General features: G+C 37.4%; 1 protein-coding gene across 2 annotated transcripts in view; it reads right to left on the bottom strand.

The window, feature by feature from the left end:
- Hecw2 (HECT, C2 and WW domain containing E3 ubiquitin protein ligase 2) overlaps positions 1–26,972 on the bottom strand; it is a 214,219-nt gene that overhangs the window by 133,368 nt on the left and 53,879 nt on the right. The window contains exons 1-3 of one of the 2 annotated variants that reach the window (XM_071618970.1): positions 23,419–23,801; positions 11,562–11,669; positions 3,603–3,697 (exon numbers count right to left, since the gene is read on the bottom strand). In XM_071618970.1, coding sequence (XP_071475071.1) covers positions 3,603–3,697; positions 11,562–11,568 — 102 coding nt within the window. In that variant the 5' untranslated portion in view covers positions 11,569–11,669; positions 23,419–23,801. Of the gene's footprint in view, positions 1–3,602; positions 3,698–11,561; positions 11,670–23,418; positions 23,802–26,972 lie in introns of those variants that run through there. The other variant, XM_027925034.2, reaches the window with a different exon arrangement.

The following is a 26,972-nucleotide window of genomic DNA, read 5'->3' as shown; positions in this document are numbered from 1 at the left end:
ATCTGCTTTTACCATTTTAACTACAGTCCAGGGCTGGTTTTAACACTTTGTCTTACCCATATTCCTTTAAAGAAATCAGACATCATCAGGAGATTAAAAACCTGCACTAATCCAAGCAAAGTTGAGAAATTCCAAAAGAAATTCCAAATATATTTCAAATTTCAAAATGCAAATTTCTACTGTCTTCTCTGTAATTCCTATACATTAGTTAGGACGATTTTGTGTGATTCTTAATTGCTTCCTGGTTGTTTCACATGTCATCTGCAACATACCAGGGTATCATCCAGGTATCTTTATTTCATTCCGTCTATAGAACCAAATCCTTGATGATCATAGATTTGGTGCTCAGCAAATATGTGTGGTTTCTTAAATTGTTTTTGTCCATTTGAGTCATCATTCCCAGGTTAACTGGGGCAGAGGCAGAGTAAGCTAGCCAGACAACTGACCACTGTGACTATTGCATCCTGCTTTCATGACTCATGACTCTAGACTGCTGGGAAGTAGTGCAGACCACCCGAAAGACAAGATATGCAGCAACCTTCCCCTTCAGGCAGACCTGAAAAAACAGGGCCTCACTTCAAATGGATCACACTGTTCAGTCAAATGTGTCACTCTAGGAACATGACACCTCTACCTGCTATAGGTACTTGTGCTAAGTGAGTTACTTGAAAAGATTCATAGCCTATCTTCATTTAAAACCAATTAAATATTATAAAAAGCTAATAGGAACAAAAGAAAATGTCCTTTAATTCTCATTTAAAAAAGTAATTCACCAGCTGGCAATACACTACTCTGAAACAATTCTCAAAGAATTCATAGAAAAATAGTGTCCCACCTGACCTCTCTTGGATTTTAAAATGCTCATCTGAAATAATACTCAAAGAATTCAATTTTATTATTCATTCTAAGAAAGCCAGGAAAGACCAAACATTACCATTAATACAGGGACATTAGTGGTAATAAACACATTTGTACTCAGTGTTTAGAGAGATTTTAAAATAAACTCATTACACAGATTCATTCCAGGAAAACCAGAAGCCACACTGTCAACCAAGTGTTGAGACAATATGTGGTCGTGAGTGATGGTGGCTTTAATCTGCCCCTTCAGCCAAAGGATTTCCTGTTCCAAGTGACTGAAACACATACCAATGAGTATTCTCAAAAACAATAGCATCAAAATACAAATGACAGTGAAGACAATTTTTTTTAAAAATCCTGATTCATTGCAAAAGGACATGTGAGAAAAGAGACCATATGATTAGGATGGTAGCACATTTCCATCCCTAGGGAGTTATTTCTTCCAGGTCTAGCCTTTGCATCTGGACATGGTATAATCATACAAGGTAAGTTTTTTGAATATCAATGTTTTTAATCAGTCATAATAATGAATATACATCATATACTTAGGGGACCATCATGCTGCTATAGAAGCACACCATTGATTCCCCAAATGATGTTTCTCAATGAGACTTAAATTTTGAACACAGACCCAAGTGTTTCAAGCTTAGTCAGAAATCTATTGACCAGCAATTCTTAGTCTGTCTTTGAACCAAAATATTCCTTTATGATTGCCAGTGCTGCATCTACGAAGCTCTTAAAGTGCTCTAAAATCTGTTTTCAGCAAATTAATTATCTCCAAAATATCTATAGGCTTTAACAAAGTGATCTAAATGCAAAATCGATGGAATGGAATCAATGTTCAGTCAGCTATAAACTCCCACTGCCTCCTGTGATATCTGGGCATTAAAATTGCTCAAGTCTAAAAACTCTTGATTCCAGAAAATGTTTATTAGCATTACTAGTTATTGTCTATTTTCATAAGCAATAAATGGTCAAAGGTTTTATTATAACCTGCCCACTCTTCTAGTTTTGTACCTTCTCTTTTTAGAATATTAACTGGAGCAAAGTCCATTCCAGAGCTTACTCTGTGACATGGCAGATTCTGTTAGTCAACAATTGCTATTCTTTTGTGACCTTTACAGTCTTAAATAGTAATGTGGGTTATTCTTTTATATTATACACTAGGTTTTCTACAATGGGGACTCAAAGATGATCTTATTTATTTATTTATTTTCTACTGTGTTATTTTTTGTTGGATCTTTTCAGTTATAATGATAATAAAATTCATTTTAATATAATTATATAAGCATGGAATATATCTTATTCTAGTTAGCACCCCATTCTTATAGATATACATGATGGTGGGATTCACTATGGTGTATTAATATAAGTACATAGAAAAATTATTTTGGATTCATTCCACCACTTTCTTTCCTTTTCCTATCCCCCATACTCTGAGTGTTGAAGTATTTTCATACACTGTCCCCTCAGTCTGAAATGCTCTTCATCCTAAATAACTTCTATTCACCCTTCAGATTGTCTCTCATCACATCTTCTTCAGAGAAGCCTTCTTACTAATATGATTCTCCTTAAAGAAGTATCACTCAAATAAATACAATGAAATTTGATTGATATTGCTGTCCTTCACCAGACCAATAAGAGCCACAGCTGTGTTGTTCTTATCATTTCATCCCTAGTACCTGGCACTTAGCAGGCACCCAGTGGATATAAATAAAAAGAAAAGACTACTCAATTCAGAGGCACAGACACTACCTAAGACAGTGCATGGCAGGTCTGGAAGATTTCAGAATGCCATCTTCAGAGATTGCTTTCTGAATTATAGGAACTCCACCTGGTCACTTGTCTATTTCCAAAAGTGCAACCATCTATAAATGTATATACTCATGGACACCCACACACACAATTTTGTAAGATCCTATAGTACAAAAGTCAACATTTTTTGTTATATTCATGACCTAGTTTTTATTAATGACTAATAAAAACTGCAAGGTTTTACATATCTTGGGCCCTAAAAATCACCTCAAACCATAATCCAATCATCATATACAATGGACCCATTCATTACAAGAATGCTAGAGTTTTAAATTTGGTGTATTGAATGAAAAAATCACGAAGTTGTTAGGAAAGTTTCATTCCAAGAACAGACATGTTTCTTTTAAATGTCCAACACAACCAGTTTCCTCCAAAAGTAAATTAGATTATCTGTTTCTTCAGTTGAGGGCCTGATAAAGAAGTTGGCTTCTAACAAGTGGCCACATTTTCCTAAAAAATATAAACAGTATCTTTAGGCACTACACCCCAACTCAGCATCGAATGGAATCCAGCACTTTGATCTTTGGGTTGGCAGGTAAAATCACCCACTATTTAAATGGTTACATTTTCTCTTTTACTCCCTGAATTCATGTAAATTAAATTAACCTAAGATGCAATACCAACATTTCCTACCAATCAGCCACCCAAACCAAGTTTAAAACCTTTTTGTGATGGGACACTGGCCACTGTTCCTCATGAGAGGGTTCCCTGCAGAGCTGCCAACACACAGCATGTTTTCCCACTGATTTATATTATAGATTCAGGTATGCCAACTTTGTAAGCTTTTTCCTTTTCTAAAACAGTGCCCACGCTGTTATGCATTTTTTTTTTCCTTGTTCATAGTAACTCTGTCAGGGATGCAGAGGCAAAAATAGAAATCATATCCCTGCATGCACCTCATGAGGAAGCTGGCAGAGAGGGGCACTCACCATCACAGCTGGGTTCTTCACTGTGATGCAGGGGGTCGTGGCTCGCAGGGCTCCACTAATGCCATGGTAGTATTTAAAACAGATTTTTATCTCCGCTGAAAAGTAAAGGGGAAGGGACAGTAATTTAAACAATGAAAGAAGTCATGTAGGAATCCACTGAGGAAACCCATCATTCTCCTCTCAGGCAATGTCACTCTTGACTCTGTGAACAATCCCTTCTTTTCCAATCAGAGACAACAGATTATACCAATCCCTGTTTGATTTTGTATGCTCTTCTGAAACATTTGAAGAATAGCTCAAACATATCAGAAAAATGATGCATAAAAACCATATACCCAAACAGTGTGGAGATAAGAATAAAACTAGCTATGTTTATTAAGAGACTCCACAATTTGCCAAACAGTGTTATGTCTCATGTTCATGCTATTATTTAACCATCACATCATGCTTGGGAGGCAGAAATTCCTGTCAATGTGTTAGAGATGAGAAATTGAGGTTTGTTGTAGGTCAAACAAGAAATGACAGTGGGGACTAAAACCCAATCTGCCCAAGGTCCTAACCTCTACAATACAGTCAGATAGTCACTGTCAATAGAAATAAAGAAAAAAGTTTAAAAAAAATACAAAAGTATACCACAGTAGACTCTATGGGAATCTGTATTATTTTAATTTTCCAAATGATTTTAGTGCTGATATTAGAGATCAAATTTGAGAACTACATACATACATACATACACACACGTAGGCATATGTACATATGTATATGTGTGTGTGTGTGTGTGTGTGTGTGTGTATATATATATATGTACATATACACACATTCACTTCATGGCATTGTTCTATTAATTTAAGCTTGACAAAAAGCATTACAAATACCAATTATGGTCTTTGGAAAGTAATTACAATATCAATGAGCAAGCAGACAAAATGTGTTCAATATAAAACCTACAATCACCAGAATTTCTTTACATACAGAACATCTGAGTCTCAGAAGTGCCACGGCCAGATGCATTTTTCCCAAGGTGTCATTCTATATTGGCAATGATGCCAGTGGCCAGGCCCCAGAGAGAGTCCTGAGCTATAGCAGGGAATCCCTTTTTCAAATGAATTACCAGGATCGTGAAAGCGGACTCTATATATTTTCCCAAGGAAGTTAATTTTCACTGACTTTCCAGACAGTACCCAAAAGCTTCTTACACAGGACTTGGTTAGCTTGTTTAAGAAAAAGATAAAATAATAAGAAAAGTTCCATCATGAGGTAAAATATTCAGTCTATTAAGTACATTAACCACAATCCAATCATTAATTCATAGTTCATTTAGTATCATCAACCAAAAGATGTTTTACTATGTCCCCACCAAAATACATGCTCAGCACTGTGCCAGACTAATCCAGGAAAGGACTTTGGTCCAGCAGGTGTTTACAGCGCAGCTGCTGAGATGACAGTCCTGGGCATGACAAAGAGCAGCAGGAGGAAGAAAACAGAGACCTGGGAGATTAGGAGGCCATGGTGGAGTCAGAAGGTGTCATGGAATAAAGAGGTCCTATGAATCAGAAAATGAGATCAGAGAGCCAGGAGAGAGGAGTGCAGATGCAGGCAGGCAGCGGTGATCATGCTGAGTGTGAGGAACAGCAAGAATTCTAGCTTCACTGTGATTTTGCCTCCAGAGAACATTCCTTCAAATGATTTTCCTGAACACTAACACAAGATCTTGATTATGGGGACAGTTCATAACTGCATGAAGCTGAGCAGACCTCACTCTCCACTTGCTTTCTTCCATGACCCAACAGCACATGTTCTATGAGAACCAAGTGAAGCCACATGCACAAAGACTGTCAAAGCAGCACAAAGCTCCATAGAGTTTGTGATATCCGCAATTGGATTCTGTGGGTACGAGCTCATTAGTATCACTCTCTAAATGCCAGAGAACCTGCAGTCTGTGAATCTGCCTGCAGCAGCACCTCATAAATCAAATAGATGGTTAGTGCGTGAATATGACATTTTTTAATAGAGAGAAGTGCATTTTTATAATATATCTTCTCCTAACTCTCTCTCAGGTTAGAGGATGCTATCTGCTCTTTTTCTAAGGTTTTAATAGTCAGCTAGGCAAGAGACTCTGAGACCAAGGAAAATCAATTGCTTACTTCTCTTGGAGGATATTGATGACCAGGACAGTTTTGCTAACTGATCCATGTGGGGCATTATTTTATTTCTTCGAGTAACAAAAAAATCTCCAACACACACAATAATTCAGAATACATGGAACTACAAGATAAAACTTCTTATGAATTGCACAAAAGTAGGTTTTATGAATATGATCACCAAAACTCTGCAGAGTGGTGTTACAGAAGTGCAAAGCTGAGGAATTTCCACAGATCATCCTGTCAAGGCCACACACACACACAGGCTGGTCACCACAGTTCTGGACAGAACCAGTTATCTGCTCCTGGATAGAAGCCAGCAGGCTCCCTCAGCAGGACATGGGTGAGGCTCTCTGCCCCTTAGTGCATAGGAATGTTCCATATTGAGTGGGACTTTTTATCTTCAAATGTTACTTAGCATTTTAGGAGATCACTCAAAAACTTTTTAAATGGTTACCTAAACGACTTCCCCTCTGAGTAAGGGAGAGAGTGACATTTTGATTAATGTATTTGAACATGTGAGTTAGGAGAAAAGGTAACTATGTAAAAGGGTGAAAAAGAGAAGTTGGTATCCAGGCTTCCAGCAACAACCTTTAACTGCAAGAGGAAAATTAAAAAAAAAAAAAAAAAAAAAAAAAAAGCTATTCCAGAGAAATACATACGAGGGCAAATAGAAGTGAATTCAGGCACAGTGACTGAGCATCCAGTTAGGGAGGAACCCAGTGTCCAAATGGCCAGCATGTCCACAAGCAGGGGAGATGGTAGACATGGACCAAGGAGCAATGAGTGATCCCATCCTCCTAAATGGTTTCCCTACAGCTTGATGCAGCAGGCAACATCACCTCCTACTGGCCTCAAATTACAGGCGAAAAATCCAAAAAGCTGTTAAAAACCAGTAATTTTTCCAAAGAATCCACTCATGAAAAGCATGTTGCCTCAGAGGGCAGCAAGCCAGGAGAAGGGTAAATCTTTCCATATTGGCCTATCAGAACTTGCTGGTGACTTGTCTAAGAGATTGTGGTCCAAGTTACATCTTCACCTCTTAGGTACCTTCTGAAAGCTGAACACAATCATGAATCATGGAAATATAGTCTGGCTTCTTTCAGTAAACTTCAGGATATTTTAGCAATAGTGTTACCAAAATAAATATTCGGTACCCTCAATTTAAATGCCCCTTTCATAAGTACAAATAAAACATCCCCAGGGCAAAAGCACAACAACCCCATCCCCACTAGAGCAGGCTTGGGGAGTGAAGGGGAGGATAGGGAGGAAGAAGGGACTGTGGACAGTGTTAAATGTGTTCTGAAGTAAAGGGTTTCTGAAATTGTGATTCTGATATTGCATTGTAAAGCCACCATCCTGTTTAAATGAAGACTATATTTCTGGTCTTATATATAAATAAAGTATTTCCAGATAGATAACATGAAACTAGTAACTAGTTGACTTTAGGGTGGGGAAACTAGTTACTGGGACACAAAACTGGGAAGAGATTTACTTTCACTTATTATATCTTTTTAATATTATACTCTTCTTATATATTACCTCTTCAAAATTTAAAAAAAAAAAAAACAATCCAACTCAGTTACGTTAATCAGAGGCATTTATGCATGATTACATCTCAAGCCCTCTCCAAAAACATGGTCTACAGGTCATTCACTCCTTTCACAAAATCGTTTTGCCTCAAAGGTCCGAAGCCTTAGCTACAAGATTTGCTTAGGCAGCTCATCCTTATTTAGAAAGTCTGGATTTGCCCCAAGTTTCTAGAAGGTGACCATAAAGTTGAACCATAAAGACAGATGGGATGTAAACACCCTTCTTCCTTCAATCCTCTCTGTTTTACTAAAATAATCTAAAAAATCAGGCTAATTGTGATTTATTCTAAAGCATGATTTTAATCACTGTCCTGGGTGATTTTATGAAACACTTAAGATTATAGTTCCTATTCAGAGCCCTTTTATTCAGGAACCACAATCTGAGAAAAAGTAAACACATCTTAATTCACACTTTTGAGGAAATTTGCCCACATTCCTGGTGGTATGTGCACTTGTCATTATTGCATTTCTGTAAGTTGTCTTCTCTTTAATAAGGACACCTGCAGCCCAGCCTGAAATGGAGAGGATTTCCTTGGCTAAAGCTCAGGAAAATCATTATAGATGTGGCAGAAATCTATAGGATTGAGAACTAACTATCCCAAAATATTTAATATGAGGATGGAGAATGAAAAGCACCAAATCTCAATCCAAGGGGCAAGAAGGCCCTCTGACATCAGTGGGAAAGGATTTAGAGATGGCGGCATTTAGAGTCGGGGCTCTGAAAGTAAAAACAAGAGGCTGAGGTCATACCCTCTCTTCCAAAAAGAGCCATCCTGTGACAAGTCTATTTTGAGATGATGCCAACATGAGTGCTGCCACTTAGAGAAGAGACCCTCACATAAGCTGTTTGGATTTCTACTGCTGCTTCCTAACCCTATATTCATTTCTCAAGGCTGATGCAAATAAATGTGGGAAAACACTATATAGCTTCTACAAATACCACTGTTGTGTTTTTATCCTTAATAATCACCAACTAATGTAAATCAAGTTTACTACTTCTAAACTTGCTCATCGATCCAGGATTACTGAATAGCTAAAATACTACCTGGCATAAAGTTGGCACTCAATAAATATTTCATGATGGATGAAGAGATAATGGATGGATGAATAGAAGAAAGAGGGCAAGAGAAAAAGCAGGTATGAATGAATGAATGAATGAATGGCCACAGTTTATGAAAGAATACATGAGATAATATAGACAATTTGACTTGCCAAGACAACTTTTGAAACTTCTTAAACTTCCGAACTCAAGAAAGCATACTGCACAGATGATCCATTCAGTTGCTGTGAGCATAAACTTACTGGAGGATTATTTGACACTCTTTGGAGGAAGCCAGTCCCCTCTCTAATGCTTAGGATGGTCGTCTCCCCAAAATTAAACTGGACTTTTTCCTTAATTCTCTTAAGTAGGGCCTAATAATAACCTACTAAGATAAGCCTGGGCCACCTACCTCCTGTGGGGGTTGATTAAACAAACCAGAGCCATCTGACATTCAGAAGTATTCTAAACAGCTCAAATCCAAGCTTGTTCAGGAATCTGGACAGATCAATTTTCAGAGGGCTTTACTTTTCTTGTACTTCCAATGAGCTAAAGATAACTTAATTTTATTTCTGAAGATGAAAGTAAAAGTTTTAAAATACCATAAGTTTTGAACATCAGAGGCTGACAATATCTACAATTCTAGAAGCTGTGTGAACATCTTCCCATTTTTTTTTTAAGTTCCACATCATCAGCTCCAAAATTTCATTATGCTATGAAGCTCCCTTAGGATTCCTCTATCCAGACTTTGGGATTAAAAACTGACATCTAAAAGACACAGACTTTACTGCTAAGTATGGGTAGAAACACTACATGATTTTTTTTCCACTGTAAAGATAGAGGGGTATGTCAGGGGAGAACTCATTTTGATCCTGTGAAGATAGGATTATTTGAATGCAGAATCTTTCTGAAATTCCTATTCACTATCTTAGACTTAAACTATCTTTCTCAGTCCTTCAAAACATTACTGACTATTTCCAGGCTTATAATATGCTATTCAATGCTTCCAATTTTATGTGTGAAGAATGAAGCTATGGAATGCTAAATTAGAAGAGAAAACAAAATAGGCAGGGGAACCCTACTCTTTTTTTCATTCCTAATTCCTAGCTTCAACATCAAGCGCATTTCTATTAAATAACAGAATGAGATGTAGAAAAAACATTTGCCAAGACAAATATTTACTATACTTACTGTTTATAGTATTTACTATATAGTAAATTTATATTTGTTTTGTTTACTGTTTGGTATAGCTTAATCAGCCAGGACATTATGAATCTCTAACATTTTGGGAGAGAGAAAAAGAATCAATCACAGCAAGTGGAATACTCCGTAAATAGATTTTTTTTTCTTCACATAATGTTCCAAATTATAGCAGTGTGTGACACTGGCTTTGTCCAAGGTGTTCCTGGGCTCGGCAATATAAATCTGCCCCTCTGTCGACAGGCAATCATGGCATGCGGTCTTTAGCATTTTGAAGCAAACAGAAAGGTGGTTTTGCCTTTCTCCTGGCATTCAGCTGGTAATATTTCTCACTTAATCAGCCTCTTAAACCCTGGGATCCTTTCAAAGAAGGAATCATATTACAAGTAAAACCAGCTATTTCCTGTTCCATTTTTCCCACATTCTGACTTATTTTCCTTACCACTTAGTAGTGTCAATTAAGCCAATGTTGGAAAGTAAAGTAGAAATAGACAAGAATAACAAATCATCCATAACTCCACCTCCCAGAAACAACCTTTCCTAGACACTCTTCTACTAGCTGGGATTATGGTGTGCATATCTGCTCCCCCACCCACCTACTCCCCACCTCCTCTTCTTCTTATGTCATGAACAGTCTCCCTTAGAAAATACACTCCATTTTAAGAGAAAGCTAGCCAGAACATTGGACTATGAAGACATTCCTTAAGGGACAGAAGCAGGATTAGAGAAAGTTCTGAAATGCTGATCAACCAGCAAGGATGATTGAAGATATTATCTTATACCTTTAATACCAATTCAAAGTAATAGATATTAAACTTTTTAAAAAATATTTTTTCAGTTGTAGATGAAAAAATACCTTCATTTTTTATTTATTCACCTCCATGTGGTACTGAGGATTGAACCCAGTGCCTGACACATGCAAGGCAAGCGCTTTGCTACTGAGCCACAATCCTAGCCCCTAGACATTAAACTTTTAAAATAACTTTTATATTACATTTAGATGCATCATTAAAGACATACTTGCAACAAATTTCCATTTAATCAAATTATACCTTATATTTTAAGGCTTAATAAGTTCTATCCTTAATTACTCTGTTGTATATTAAATATCTTATTGTATATTAAATATCTTGCATAGAGAAATCTTAATTCTTACACAGGGCTCTATAACTCAGAAAAAATTTTTAAAAGCCCATTTTTCGTACATTAAAGAAAAGTAAATTTTATAGACATAGATGTTAAATCTGGGCCAACTAGTAAATCATCTATTATTCATTCCTTCTATTTTATAAATTTTTATAGAATATTTAGGATGTTCTTAGTAACACTAGTGGCAAATATAAACCACCTCCATTTTACCCAAAATAAAAAGGGGAGAGATATTAATTGGGCAATGGTTACATTATCTGCAGCCTCTTTCTGATTCCATGTTAGCTGCATTAGTGATTTCCTCAATCAAAGTGCCCCCCAGACTATCTTATCAACACTTTGAAAAGACCAGAATCCAGATTATTCTGTTGCTGGCAAAAATAATAATGAAGTATTCTAAAAACAAATAAAATTCTTAAATTGACAAAAATCCTAATTATCCTTTCTGCATCCAGAATTAATATACTTAAACATTAATTATAAATGTAGATACAAGGATATATATAAATTTGTAAAGTATTAAGATAACACATAATTTATATACCATATATTCCATAAGGTACATAAATATACATGTATTGTATATATTTATATTCACATATTTGTGTGTGTTTGTATATGTACAAATGCCTAACCCTTTTTTATTTCAAAATATGTGAACATTCTCTAATGAGCATGTTCTGAAAAACCATGTATTTTTCGCTGTGGAGCTTTATGACAGAAATATATAAATAAGAACCAAAAATATTTTTAAAAATTCAGTAAAGATTCTATAGACCTATGCATATATTTATGCAATATTCAATACTAAACTTGTGTTTCACACTCAGTTACTTACGTTCCATGAAGTAGGGCCCAGGCTCAATTCTCCACACAATTTGTCCTTTTTGTGTTCCAGTCACACCCCTGTTTTTAGAATCCCAGAAGTTGGCTGGAGAATTCTCATCTGGAAAAAATTTTAAAAACATTTTTAATTTAATTATAACCTGTCTTTTCTTAGCTCCAAGACTAATTCATGCTCTAAAATAAATAGAGAAAAATAAAAGGGAATATTAATGAACACTATTCTTAATGACTACCTTCCAGCATATTATTATTCTGAATTTCTACAGTTGCATTTATTGGGACAAGGGGTCAGGGTGAGAGATTGGAAAGAAGATGGCATTTGGGGGCTTGGCCAAGTTCAGTGTTACCAAAAGACACTACTTCAAAGAACAATGGGTATACTTGCTGCAGCTTCAGCAAGGAGCTAATTTATAAGAAAGAGGTTAGGGTGAGCTTCCTTCTATGAAATCCCTTATCAAAAGGAAAAGAAGGGCAAACTGGGATAATAGAACAGAATTCAGGATGAAATGAGGGGGCTGGGTATGTAGCTCAGTGCTAAAGTGCTTGCCCAATATGTGCAAGGTCCTGGATTCAATCCTCAGAACTTGAAGAAGAAGAAGAAGAAAAAAAGATGGAATGAACCAAAAGGATGTGAAGTTATGAAGTTATCTTCTAAGACACAACAGAAATTCTGTGTGCTTCTATGTGGAAGAATGATAGAAAGGACAGGGACCCAAAGAATAGGTCTGGAGACCGGATTTCCCAAGCTTTCTATCCTCGTGGCATATAGGAAATGGTAATATATTCAACGCACTGAGGTAGTCAGTGTAAGATATATTTTCACTTAAGATGCCTGCCAAAGATGGGCCTGCCTTGGGCTCTGCCCTAGCACCCTGAAGGCTGAAGGGGTTCATATTCTATAACTTACTCACAACATATTGGGTTACAGCTCTGCATCAAGGACCTAGAGGAAGAAATAAATCTAGAAAGCGTGAAAAGGAGAGCATTTGAAGTTTTATAGGTACATCAAAAGTGTATAGTGACACTAGTTCTTCAAATTGCATGTACTTCATTTGTTTTCCTAGGAAAAAAGATTAGAAATATACTTTAACTCAGGGTTGGAATAAAGCAGGATAAATTAAGAGCTACACTAAAATAGGAAAGGGAAAACAGATCCCGAGCCCAAAGGGATGGTCGTAACAAGAAAATCTTTGCCCTTTTGAGCATGAAAGAAATACAAAGTGGGCCAAATTAAGGGGGTCAGAGGGATTTCTATCTGTGGTTGTCCTTGGGCCTTTGGGTTTCACCATATTGATAAGCTCAAGAACTTTGGGAGGATTGGTCTTTTCATGCCATTTGCCTTTAGCATGTTATAAGTCAAAGAGTCTTTACTGTGAAAGGCCAAGACACAGCCACTATTCTTAAGAAAGGAAAGGCATAGCCCACTTACCGTATCACCTCCTCTCCTAGACAAACAAGGTAAGCAAACACTCCATCCCAAATCAAGATGTATAACCAAGATGCCATTATTTAGATAGCACTCAGGCAAATGTTTAATGCTGGTTTTGAAAGATGGCAGGTAGCTCTTATGGGCAGACTGCTCACTGCTTAATCATTCGACATCTTCCTTGCCAACAAAACTCCAATTCTGTTCAAGGCAACAATGAGTGCAATTAAAAATAATCACCTCTTCAGAATCCCCTAGTAGTTAGGGTGGCATGTCACCTGGTTCTGGCCAGTGATATGTCAGTGGAAGTCCACCAGTTGGAAAATATTAAGGAAAATATTACTTTCCAAGTAAATAAAGGACAGTCCCAGCATCCTTTTGCTCCTCCCCTGCCCTTGTGGAATGACAGCCATACATTGGGGATGTCAGGGAAGAAACTGGAAGCAGTGATAATTAGCTGATGCCTGAAACTACCTGCCTTTACACTTCCTGCAACCTAGGAACAAAGAAATTCCTATCTGGCTAAGCCACTGCAGCTGTGTTTCTGTTATGTGCAGATGAACAAAACTCCTAACAGATAAATCCACCATCCTAAAAACTGCTTAATGATTTAGATTCATCATTCTTGGCCTGACCTGGAATTCCTGAGAATTTTGTTTTTGGTAAGGAATAACCAAAAATAATGATTTTATTCCCTTTTCATTGGTATAATAATACATAACAATGGGATTCACTTGATATATTTGTGCATGTACATAGTACAATTTGGTCTCTTTTATTCCCCTGTAACCTACCTTTCTGCCTCTACATCTCCAACCTCTACCCTACTGGTCTCCCTTCTACTTTCAGGAGATCCTCTTTTTTCCTTTTCTCCTTTTTTCTCTCTAGTTTCCACATATGAGAGAAAACGTACAACCCTTGACTTTCTGAGTTTGGTTTATCTCACTTAGCACAATATTCTCCAGTTTCATCTGTTTTCCTGCAAATAACATAATTTTGTTCTTCTTTATGACTGAGTAAAACTCTACTGTGTACAGATACCACATATTCTTTCTCCACTTTTCCAATGACAGACATCAATGTTGGTTCCATGACTTGGCTACTGTGAATTGTGTGTGGCACACATGGCTTAAACTGTCACTGAAGTATGCTGACTTTAATTCTTTTGAATAAATACTGAGGAGTAGTATAGCTGGATCATCTGGTTGGAAACCCTAAGAGTGCATGACAGCTTCAGGCCAGAAACAAAGATGATTGCTCCACCTTCTGAAAGATATTTTAATGGTCTGAACTACTTGGATAAGGACAGGGCCTCTCATATGTTCACAAATAAATTTACTTACAAGCTATTGGTCACTTGGAAAGCACAGGAGGTTAGACCCTCCAGGGAACAGAACACAGGGACAGCAAGTACAAAGTATCTACCTGTTCAAAAGTCTTCTTTTAAAAAACAAAGTAGTGATGAATATGGACAATTTTCTAAAAAATTGTTTTGCCAGTTTCCTCTTGAGACCTCAAGAAAGATGAGGCAGCTTCAATCTGTTTTGAGTACCAAGCATGAGGATCACTATGACTAAAAGCACCCATAAGAATATGGCACTTGTTGAAGAGTGCTTCTGTAGAAGTGTTTTCTCCCCAGTCAATTAAGCCAAACTAAGTACTCACTTCTGATATAATAACCTTGGGTCACTGAGGACAGAATGTAAGGGCAGTAGTAATTGATGAGAAGAATTATTCTATCTAAGGGTGCTGGAGTGGTGGCTCAGTGGTAGAGTGCCTGCCTAGCATGTATAAGGCACTGGGTTCGATTCTCAGCACCACATATAAATAAATAAAATAAAGGTCCATTGGGGAAAAAATTTCTATCTAAGCAGACTTATCAACATCTTCACTTTCACTAACACAAATCATCATTGGCTACCTTCCCTTTAGCTAATTTATCTTCCTGGTCAATGACTGCCCAACTCCATGATACACAATGGATTCCTGGGCATTTCTTTTAAATGTTAATTCTTGTGCAACTCCTCTAGAGATCCCCATTCAGCAAGTTTCAGTCTAGGCCCAGTAATCTGAGTTTAGCAAGGACTCTGACTTGTTAATTTTGATACAAGTACTATAAGGACCACGTATCGAAAACCTCTACTCCATAGTTATATCTAAGCAAATCAAGCAATCACAGTATAAGTCAATAACTGCCTGTTAAAAGAATGAATGAATGAATGAACAAATGAATGAATGAACAAGCTAACAAATGAGAGAAATGATAGTGAAAGAGATGTGGATTTCCTACTGTGAAGACTAAGAACACCTATTTCCTGCCATGGGAGTTGACAGAATAGTGGGAGAAGACTGACACATAGATATAGATATAACAAAATGCCATGATAGAGGTGTGCATACTTTGTTAAAGGAAGATGGAGAGGAATGATTGATGCTTCCTGTTGATTAATATGGCTCTGGGTCTGTTAAGTGTACAGTATCTTTGGGAGATGCATCTGGAGATATCCTTTGGGAGATCTACAAGTCTAAGCCAGTCATTCAGTTCTCCCATTCATTCCCTACACACACACACACACACACACACACACACACACACACACACACCATATATCTGCACCAGGATTCATATTTTTGGTTCTATGACTAGTCATCAGAAGCAACAAATAAGTGGCTGTATTTTAAGCTGAATTTTGTGGCAAAAGTTACTATTATTGCCTGGGTCCCAGGACAGTATCCTTTTCTTTCTTGGAAAAGTTGGATTCATTATATTAACCTACAGTGTGACCGTAGAGAGTAATTCTTTTTCAACTAAATTAATTCTTTTTAAAAATGCTGCAAAATGCTAAAATAATGTAAACATAGTTTTAACAGTTTTCAAACTCTTCTTTCCCCATAATATTTCAAACACAGAAATGAGTATCAGAATTATTTTTAAATGACTAATTTTTCCTGTGCATAATTGTTGGGTTTCCAGAAAATATCCTGTAACTAGGCTTTTATGCCAATAAGGGGATATACAGGAAACAAGACCAGACATATCAAACATATCCAAACATTTTGGGTTTGGAACTGTTTCTTTGCCAAATGAATATCCACAAGACCTCTATATAATACTGGAGATAAAACAGAAACAAACAAACAAAAACCCTTTTCAAAGCACTTACTTTCCTACCAGTCAACCCAGAGGGTTCAAAAACAGACGTGAGAAATTTTGTAAGATATTATGTGACGGATTGTGCCAGAGAAATGAAAAACAATGTTTACAATTTTTCTTTTCTTTTTTTTTTTTTTTTTTTTTTTTGCTTTAAAATAATTCTATCTCCATTGTATGATTTTTCAAGAAGAAAAAAAGGCTGTTGATTTTCAATTTTCATCTCAGTTGACATTCAGTCACTTTTTGAATACTGAATTGCCTTTTGAACTGAACATAACTATGCTTTGACATTGATCATAAAGGGGTCTGACTCAATTCTGGCTTCACTGGGGAATTAGACAACTTCTCTGAGATTGGAGAGTTGGAAAGTAATATTAAGCTACAATTTAAATAAAAATAATCATTCTAGAACTGGGCAAAGATGGCACATTCACAGGGACTGTATGACTGTTACAGAGCAAACTGACAAGCATGTGCTAGGCAGGTTTCTGGAACACCCCTTCATGTTGAGAGGAAAACTCCCACAGTGACTTTGAGATCTGACTATACTAGAGGGGAGGGTGCTTCACCACTGAATATGACAAATTGAGCATCAATTTTATTAAGTGTTATGTGAATTTACTAACAAACTCCGTTGTGAATTTGCAAATTTATCACACCTTTTTAAGCCAGCCTCCCTAGATTCCAGGTTCCTTACATTGAAGCCCTCTGGATGGAAAGAAGAGCACATAAGACAGCTCAGAGATTACAGTCGTACCAGGCCACCACTGAAATTACACTCACTGGCAAGTGTGGCTTTGGAGGTGTTTGCATGGCTGTTTTCTTATAGTCACCAGAATGAAGATTTTCTGAGAAAAAAAAATGTGCCAAAGATGGAAGAAAAGGACACCAGCACATTAGAAGGAAAAAAAAAAAAAAAAGGAACAGAGGCTAAGAAGAGCTGATAACAAGTCTTCAAGCTTTGGCTTTGGGGAAATTTGTACATTCAAAGGACTGTCCAATGCTACCTAAGGAGGATCATGCTTCTCACAGAAGAGAACACTGACATCAGGATAGTAAGGAGCAGAACTCACCTGCTGAATTCAACACTGTGCATCTACAGGTTTGGAAGAGATGTTTTAATGCTATTTCTATAGGAGGCAATTCACAAGGGAGGGGGAGTACCCAGAGAATGTGAAATGCTTTGTTAGATCCATGATGGGTGATGTATATATAGCCAGTTACTAACCATTCCCCTGAGGGGCCAAACACTCACCCCTTCAGACACACTGAGCAGGGGAAGTAGGCTCTGCTCAGCCACTTCCTATACAAATACCAGATCCTATTCACATACAGTTGGTAGGAATGTAAATTAGTACAGCCACTAAAGAAAACAGTACCAAGGTTCCTAAAAACACTAAAAATAGAACTACCATAGGATCTAGCTATATCACTCCTGGGCATATATTCGAAAGGATCAAAGTCAGCATATTATAGAGAGACCTGCAAACCCAAGAAACTATTCATAAGAGCTAAGTTATGGAAGCAGCCTGTCAATGGATAAGTGGACAAAGAACATGTGGTATATATACACAATGGGAGTATTATTCAGTTATAAAGAATAAAAAAAAAACACAATCATGTCATTTACTGGAAAATGGATGGAACCAGAGATCATCGTGTTAAGTGAAATAAGCCTGACTCAGAAAAATAAGTATCATGTTTTCTGTCATATGTGGAAACCTGATCATAAACTATTGGATTAAACACTCATTTTAACAAGGGTGGAAATTGCTGGCATACCAGTGAGAAAAAACACTTGGACTCACTTCAGCAAATACCTCCCAAAAGTTTTAGTAGGGCCCAGAATAGCAGATCATAAACAGTTCAGAAATTACTTACAAATTAAAAAAATTTAAAAAATCACTTTCAAACACAGGTAATGTTGAAACATGTCTCTGCTCTGCTCAGTGGCTCCCTATTTATATCATAGTAAACTGTCTAGTGTGCTACAGAACATGGCTGCCCACCACCCCCTTCCAATTATGGCCCTGACTTCATTTTTCCTCCCACCTCATTCCACTTTAACCACACTGGCCTCCTAGACGTCCTCAAGAGTGTGGTCAGGATTCTGCCTTGGGGCTTTTGCTCTGGCTGATTCATTTGTCTAGAACTTTCCCCTAGACACACTGATGGCTCAATTCCTCCCTTCAATTTTTTCTTTTCCCCTCACAAATCACCTTTTCAACGAGGTCCACTTGGATGGCATTTAAAACTGCAATGAGGTTTGGATTGTCCCGTTTAAAACTGCAACTCATCCTCTAACACTCCTGGACTCTCTTACTCTATTTACATAACCCTATCACCTTCTAACATACTTACATCTACTTACACATACTTACATACTTAATCTACTTATACACATATTATCTGTCTAGAATGTAAATCCAAGAACTCAAGAATCCTTGTCTATTCCATCCACTGACAGATCTCAAGTATTTTGCACGGTATCTGGCACATGGTCCTCAGATGTGGTTGAATGAAAGGTGTCTCAATATATTCTTTTGATTATATGATAAAAACCAAATATTAGTATTCTATTGTTAAAAATACAAAAGAGAAATAAAATCCTCACCAACAAATACATAAAGGCTTTTTAAAAAGATCTCCGTCTTGTTCAGAGAGAAGACAAGAATAATATTCAAAATTCCATGGAAGCCTTATTAGACTTCTCAATAAGATAAGTTTAAACTCAATCTTTAGAGCAAGAATTTCTAATTAATATTCACACTTCATTCAAGTGTACTACTGAGCTGACATTCAACTTTCCTTAATACTTACAATTGCACACATCAGTGCACTAAAAGATGTAGAGCCTTACCTAAGATCACAGGCCTAGTTTCAGGTAAAGGCCTTTGACACATTTTAAACAAGCTCCTTCTTGACAAGAACTTACACAGCATTTCTAACTTAAGTTTTATTTGTTTTTCACAACTGAACAATTTCTTATAGAGGATTTATGAGAACTCATTCTTTGATAATACTTCAGATGGAAAAATGACTAATTCCTTCCTCCTATCAATCAAGAAAACTATATTTAATTTGGTTATTGCAGACATTTATAATAAATCTCATAGTGAAAACAAGTTATTTGCATTTGGCTGTATCCAATTTTATGACAAAATATCAGAAGGAACTAGGTGTTCTTTGTAAAAATTTGAGACTTAAAAATTTCCAGTTCTTTCTCGAGCACATGTTGCTATCAGTACATCATTTTCCCATCATACTGTACAGAGTTATTTCCTTCCAGCAGTCACACTTACATAACAAGAGTGTACACTCAAGCTCAACTCAAGGGTCAAGTGTGACTGGCATTCAGTAGCTTGGTAAACATCTTAGCACATGGTTCAATATTAGGCTCTACTAGAATATTCTCTGATGATGACAATAAAATGCCTCATTCCTAATCTGTGTAGCAGAACTGATGGGGCAGAACAAGGCTTCTTTCTGCTGAAGAAATTCCATGATAAACAGTGGAGCAAATGATTTTTTTCCTAAAGGTTATAATTTGGACCAAAGTGATAATAGGCTAAAAACAGTTAGAAAGAACATTTTAAACCCCAAAGGCAGAAGTAAAATAGCAATTATTGAAAGGAGATTTGAAGGAAAACACATAAACACAAGATGCAGGGCTGAAGACATAAGTAACTCAGGTAGAGTGCTTTTCTAGCTTGTACAAAATCTGGGCTCAATCCCCAGCACTGCAAAAAATGAAACAAACAAACAAAAAATGCAAAGACCCTGAAGCAGGAGCCAGCCAACCATGTTCTAAAGAACATCAAAGTGATGCAGTTAGAGTAGCAAGAAGAAGGCAGAGAGTGGGAGGAGATCAGAGTTAGCAGGAGCCAGTTTGCAGACAATTGTAGTAGTAATAATTATAACAGTAGTAAAAATAATAATAAACTTTCTCAAGAACAACCTATATGCTAGACACTACTCTAGCATTTTACCTACATTAACTCATTTAAACCTTTAACAACTCTTTGAAGTAGAAATTAATATCTGATTTTTAATGATGAGGAAACTAAAGCACAGACAAATTAAGAAATGTGTCCAAGGTTACGAAGCTAGTCTGTGCAGAGTGAACCCAGGCTCTAGCTCCAGATACCATATTCCTCAAAACTACACGATGCCATCTACCCAGACCATAGTGAAGGTTTAGATTCCACTTTAAGGATCACTGAATTACTGAAGGACTTAAAGCAAGGAAGTGACAAAATTTGCATTAAAAATATAAATCTGCTATGTGCAGAGTAGACTTTAGAGCAGCAAGAATACAGTGCCTTATGCTTCATGCCCAGGAAAGCACCAGAGTCATAACCTGAACATGACCCTCCTCCCATCACCATCCTTCCTGTGTAGTTAAAGCTATAGCAGATATAAATTTCCACCCTTAGAGAAAAAGGCCATGAACCAATCTCTGACTCTTCAGTTCAGCAACCTTAGGTGACTCATCCACCTCTCATGCCCGCCACATCAAACCACTATCCTGTAATTTCACTCTCTACATCCACCATGTTCTTCCCTTCCCTCTTCTCATGCAAACAACTCCTCAAATCCCACTTTCTTCATAGTCATCCTTAATTAGCCAAAATATAAAGCTCCAATTACCCATCATTTAGGAGCTCAGTAAAACTCTTAATGCAACATTTTTTACTGTATCAATGGCACTGACTCCACATAGTCTCTATTTGCCAAGAGAAGTAGGTTTTCTGTTTTTAGATACGTATCATACAGCAGAGAAACAATGAGAGTAACACACTATTTGATACTGCTATTGCCAGGTGTCAGCTGTGAGATGACAACAATTATAAGTTTAAATCCCATTCACTTAATTTATACCCTTGGGCAAGTCTTAAAGCTATATATAGATCCCATTTCTTTTTTAAAAAAAATATTTTTATGAGTTGTTGATGGACTTTTATTTTATTTATTTATATGTGGTGCTGAGAATCGAACCCAGTGCCTCACACATGCCAGGCAAGTACTCTACTACTGAGCCACAACCCCAGCCCCATAGATCCCATTTCTTTAATCTATAAACAGATAAAAGCACCTGGCTCAGAATGCTGTGAGAAGTACATGAGCATCACATGTGAACCTGACATAACAGGAGCTAAATGTTCAAGTTCTTATAATGTTTTAAATCTGTGTCTTCCTTATTTGGAAGGGAGCTATGTTTTTATTTTCATGCTTCAAAGCACAATTCTTCAACCTCATTAGTTTTTACTTTTAAAATTTGCTTTATTCTAAGTTCTCATAAATATATATATAAATTAAAACAAAAGAATGTTCATTTATGTCTCTTGAAATGCTGGTTTCTTAATCAATGGCTGCCAAAAGACCAGGGCCAAGGTGAAATTCCCTACTATACAGTACTTACAAACTGTGCCACTAAATACACAGCACAGTAGCTCACATACAGTAGCTCAATACTGCCCAGTTCCTAAAAGGAAGTCACTCAAAGCTTAAAAATCTGTCTTGAGAGAGACCCAAATGAAGACACCCTCATTTCCTCACACAATGAAACCAGGATTTTCAGTACAGCATTCACCTTGAGAATCTGTCTCAGAACCATGTATATAAAAAGTTGCAAGGAATGATAATAGCATTTTAATTATGTATTCTACTTTTTTTCCTCTAATTATTAAAAAAATCATATATGCACTAAGCTGTCACTCAAAGGTTATCCCTTTTATTTTTTCCATATTTTTATTGGTACACTAAAATTATACATACTGGTAAGATTCATTATTACATATTCATACATACACATGATATAACAATATAATTTGATCCTTATTGTTCCCGGTTACTTCCCCTGTCCCTCTCTTCCCCCCCAACACCCGTCCCTTTCCTCTAGATAATCCCTTTTAGTACCAAGTGACATTTACAAGCAAACTTTAGATCCTTCAAGATGTTACTTTTACATGGCACCTAGTGCTGAAAGATCTGAGAATTAAACAATCAATATAAAACACAACGTTCATCACAAAAGCATCTATTGGTTAGGAGTAAATTATTCCTTTAATCTTAATAAGCTTGTACAGTACAGATCAGAAACCATAATAACTATATTCAAAAAAGGAAGTTACTTTCATTGAACTGAACCAAATACTTGTTGGAGCTAATCTAAATTCAGTCTGAAAATATTAATTAGAAGTACATGGGGGCAATATTTCTGAAACATTCATTGCTACTGATTCTAAAGAATAATTTTGCAGAAGGAGCTGTTTCTTGTAGGCCCCTCCCCAAAACTACTTGATCAGAAAATAAACTTTCCAGAAATTAAACGGCTCATCTGAATTTCTGCTAAATCATTAGCTTACTTTTCACTAACCTGGGTTTAACAAGGGCACTACTGGAGTTCTAGCACATAATTCTCAGTGAGGGCCTATCCAGTGTACTGCAGGAACATCAGCATTCCTTGTTCCCAGACACTAAATGCCAACTGTTCCTATATGGGAACAAAAATAACACCCACCTCCTCCATGAGAGCTACTGATAGGCATTTTATTGCCAAAATAAAATTCTTCATGGCATAAAACTATTGTATAAGAGATTAGGATAAAATTGAAATTCTGCTTCTAAATTTTAGAAGGTTTACAGAAAACTTGGTCAGTTTCCTACAGTTACCACAAGAATATATCTAAAGACTACGGTCTTATGCTCAAGTTTAAGTTTTATTGTAAGATTGTAGTTTACAAGAACAGTTTCTGGAACATGAAAGTCTACGAATACTCGCCCATAGATATTTTACCTTAAAAATAAATGTTTTAACAACTCATTCCCTAAAAGCACAGTTTTAAATTTCATCATATGAAAACAATTTTTGCAGGGGTAGATAACCTGCCATGAAATCTATTTAGACTCAATCTAATGCCATTTTCAAAAGCTTTCTTGTAGATAGAACCTGTACTGAACATCCCAGTAAAGTAATTCCTTTAAAGTCAGTGGGACTAGAAATTCACAATAGGGGGACTACATATTTACTTGTAAAGCTTCATAAACTTTAATCCCAGTAGCTCTCTCTATATTGAGTTTTCAAGTGACTAAATGTGATTAAACATACCATACAGTTTGTTAATAACTGTCCCTAACCAAGCAAGAAGAGGACCACATTTAGGAACTTTTCAAAGTAAAAGGCAGAGATGACTACAAATCCAAAAGTTTAGATAAGGAAATCAGATGAGGGTCAAATTCATTTCACAGAACTTTCCAGTATCTTACCTCAAACAATCCCCCAAAATTCCCCTCTGCCTTTGCCAGGGAAGAATCCATCACCTCGAACCAGGTTTGGGGAGCAGCAGGAAGACACATGTTGCACTCTCCTTAAAACCCTGTGCCTGGCCTTGCTACTTGGAAGTTTCATTCATAACAGCAGCCAGAGCTGAAGTCACAACCAGCCTGGAGTCCAAGGTGGCTCAGAGTCCTGTGGGTCCACCTCAATGATGCTCCTGCGTCTCCTTCTCTTCCCAATGTTCTAGAAATGGAATACCAGGCGGACTGGAGCAGACCTCCACCAGGAGACTCCTGTCCAGCTAAGAAGGACACCGAGAGCCCCTGCTGCCTCTCATCAAGACTTATCACTGTTCAGACATCCTAAGTGAAAAAACACATCGTATTGTGTCCCTTCGGCAAAGGCAGCAGTGGCCACACCCCTATAAAGGGTACAGGATGCAATCGCCCCATCCTCCCTCAGCTTCCTTCCTTTGCTTTTCCATGGGAGAATTCCAAAGAATGAGTTATGTGTACACACACACACACTCACACACAGTAGGCTGATGTCAAACAAACTGATTGCTCTCACAGAGAGGCGCTGCTGTCTGATTTACTCAGAACAGAGCAGTCACTATGTATGTGGGAGCTCCAATGCATCGTTTCCATTAATCAGCTCTTGCCTTCCTTTAGGTTATTAAAACAGGCTTGGAGTCGCCTCATCAATCCAGAGTGGACTTTGTGAATTTATGATTTCAAATTGTAAAAGAGATTAAAACCTTTTCAAACATTACACAGCTTTAATGAAAACCCTAAAATGTGGTTATTGATCCAGAAGTTATTTGCAGATCTCATTTTCAAAAGTGCAGAAATGGTCACAATCATCAATCTAGCTAGTGCCCTTCTCTTTCACTGGAAAGAGTTGGGATGCAGGAATCCCCAGTTCAGATCCACTGGTCTTTAATGGCAAGGCAGCCTCTTGATGCCGTTAGCTCACCTGTGTGAGCCACTGCCATTAAGGGCTAGCTGAATGCAATCAAAGCCTACAAGACCATCTTTTTCCAGCAAACCTCCAGGAAAACAAGACCAAATGTCCTCAATTGCCTGGTGCATTTGCTGTAAAGTGAGGCAGGCTGGTTTTAAACTTCACAATGCATCTGGTGGCTGCATTTTTCTCTGTCCTGTTCCCTTAATCCAGAATTTACCCTAAAACTGAGAGGGCCACAGAGCTCTGGGCCGAGTCTGAAATTGGAAGAGGCCTGTACAAACCTCTTCTTAACTATAAACTTGGCTCTCTCTTAGGACAAATCATCATGACTTTACGGTGTGTCTTAGCAAATAACAATAATAACAAGTATGTACAGAATGCCTTCTATGTGCTAGGGACCCAGAGTAGACCTTTAAAAATAGTCTCTAATGAGCACCATTATGCTCTAAGAATGAGGTCAACACTGTGATTGGATCCATATTACAGATGAGGAAACTGAGGCTCATGGAGAAGAGTGACAATAGCCAGGATTTGAAGTCAGATCTGAATGATACCCAAACCCCTCAAATAACATTCCTGAAAATGCCAGCAACCTCACTAACTTGCAGGAGGCCAATGGGTCCACTGTGGCCTGAGTTACCATTAGGAGATTCAAAACGTAAGTCTAGAAAGGACAAATTCATTTCCTCTTATTAGCATCAAAGGTGACCGTAGCCTATGAAAAATAAATGGACTTAAAATATGAGCATCTCTGCTTTCATGCCTAATCAAAAATAGTGATAATCTTGGATATTTCACTATTCTCCAGTTATGGACCAACAAAGTCTCCTTGGGCTACAAAGAGGCTTACCCTCTCTGCTCATGGTACAACTCTTACTGCCACTGGCTTCCAGGTCTCTAGACCAGCCTGATGCTCCACTCATCCTCCAGGTCATGATCCTTTGCTTTCCAAATGTGGTGACATTGTCAGATATGTCACTTCAGCTGCACCCTAGGATCTGGTGTTACCAATGTCCACATGTGACAAACAGGCTATTCCCGTATAAAGGCAACCTACTTTCTCCCAGCACAAGCCACTGTTATAATTAAACTAGATTTCCCAATAAACAAGAAAGAAACTTAAAGTGCAGAGGGTGGGAGATTAGATAGAGTTTAGAACTTAGATTTAAGACCCCCAAATATGGGCTGGGGCTGTAGCTCAGTGGAAGAGCGCTTGTCTAGCATGTGTGAGGCAATGGGTTCAATCTTTAGTACCACATAAAAATAAAAAAATCCAAGGCATTCTGTCCATCTACAACTACAAAAAAAAATAAAGAATAAAAAAATACTTTACGAAGTCAGACATTTAAAACAAAAAAGATCCCCGAATACATGTGCTCCTTCATATGTGTGGTATATTTTTAAACACAGGTAGTTTATCCAGCATCTCTGCAGTCATAGTAAACAACCATATTAAGAACTTACAGCCAGAGGATCATAGTGTCAGACCTTAGAATGCATACAAGCTAATTCTTTCTCCAAACCATACTCCTCTGTGAAGAAAAGCCAGCAAAATCACTAACAACAAATAAAATGGGGAAAAGATTAACATAACAATTTTGCATGCATATAACACAATTGTTTTCACTTACTATGACATCATATGGTGTTAGGTATGGGGAGATAGTTATGTACAAAACAAACATAGCCCCTACCCTTATAAAACTTACATTTGAGAGAGACAGGGGAAAAAAAGCAATGAAAAACAAACATAAAATGGGATTGAGCTGGGCACCATGGTGCACAACTGTAATCCCAGCAGTTTGGGAGGCTGAGGCAGGAGGATCGCAAGTTCAAAGCCAGTCTCAGCAATGCTGAGGCACTAAGCATTCAGTGAGACCCTATCTCTAAATAAAATATAAAAAGGGCTGGGGGTGTGACTCAGTGGTTAAGCAGCCCTGGGTTCAATCCCTCCCCATACCTAATTATCTCCCTATACCTAAAAAAAAAAAAACCAAAACATTGAATTACAATTGATACATGCTACAAAGGAAAAAAGAAAATCCTAAGGGATCTGATGATCTGCTACAGAATGACATGGTCCAGAGAATAAGAAAAAGCCAACTCGAGGAATCAGTGCATGAACAACTACCATCTGAAGGATGACCAGGAATTGTTCTGGAAGGGAGAGCAGAGGAGCCAAAGGTAATTCCAGGTGGAATTGCTCAGCAGAGGCTCTGCAGTGAGAAGTAATACAGCCCTTTCAGAGACTGAAGAAAGATCAATGAGATCAGAGCACAGAAAGGGAACAGAGAAGAGGCTGCTGGAGGAGAACCCATTCCAGAAATTTTAAGCATTAATGTACATGGAGGTAAAGAAACCCTTAGCAATAATGGAATGTAAGTAAGTATTTCCTTTTTCCTGGCTCCTTCATAGCACCTTCTGAATATCCATCTGATTATCACAGTTCTTATCATTCAAAATCATTGATCTAACAAGGATGGCTGTGGGGGGAACTGTGATTTGGGGATCCTGACTGGATTAATCATAGAAAATTAACTAAAGTAGCTTATTCTCCAAAGCACAGAGAATAGCTATT

This window comes from Marmota flaviventris, chromosome 11, assembly GCF_047511675.1.
Source record: "Marmota flaviventris isolate mMarFla1 chromosome 11, mMarFla1.hap1, whole genome shotgun sequence".
NCBI classification, from domain to species: Eukaryota; Metazoa; Chordata; class Mammalia; order Rodentia; family Sciuridae; genus Marmota; species Marmota flaviventris.
The sequence above is the reverse complement of the archived record's forward strand: the minus strand, read 5'-3'. Positions and strand labels throughout refer to the sequence as shown.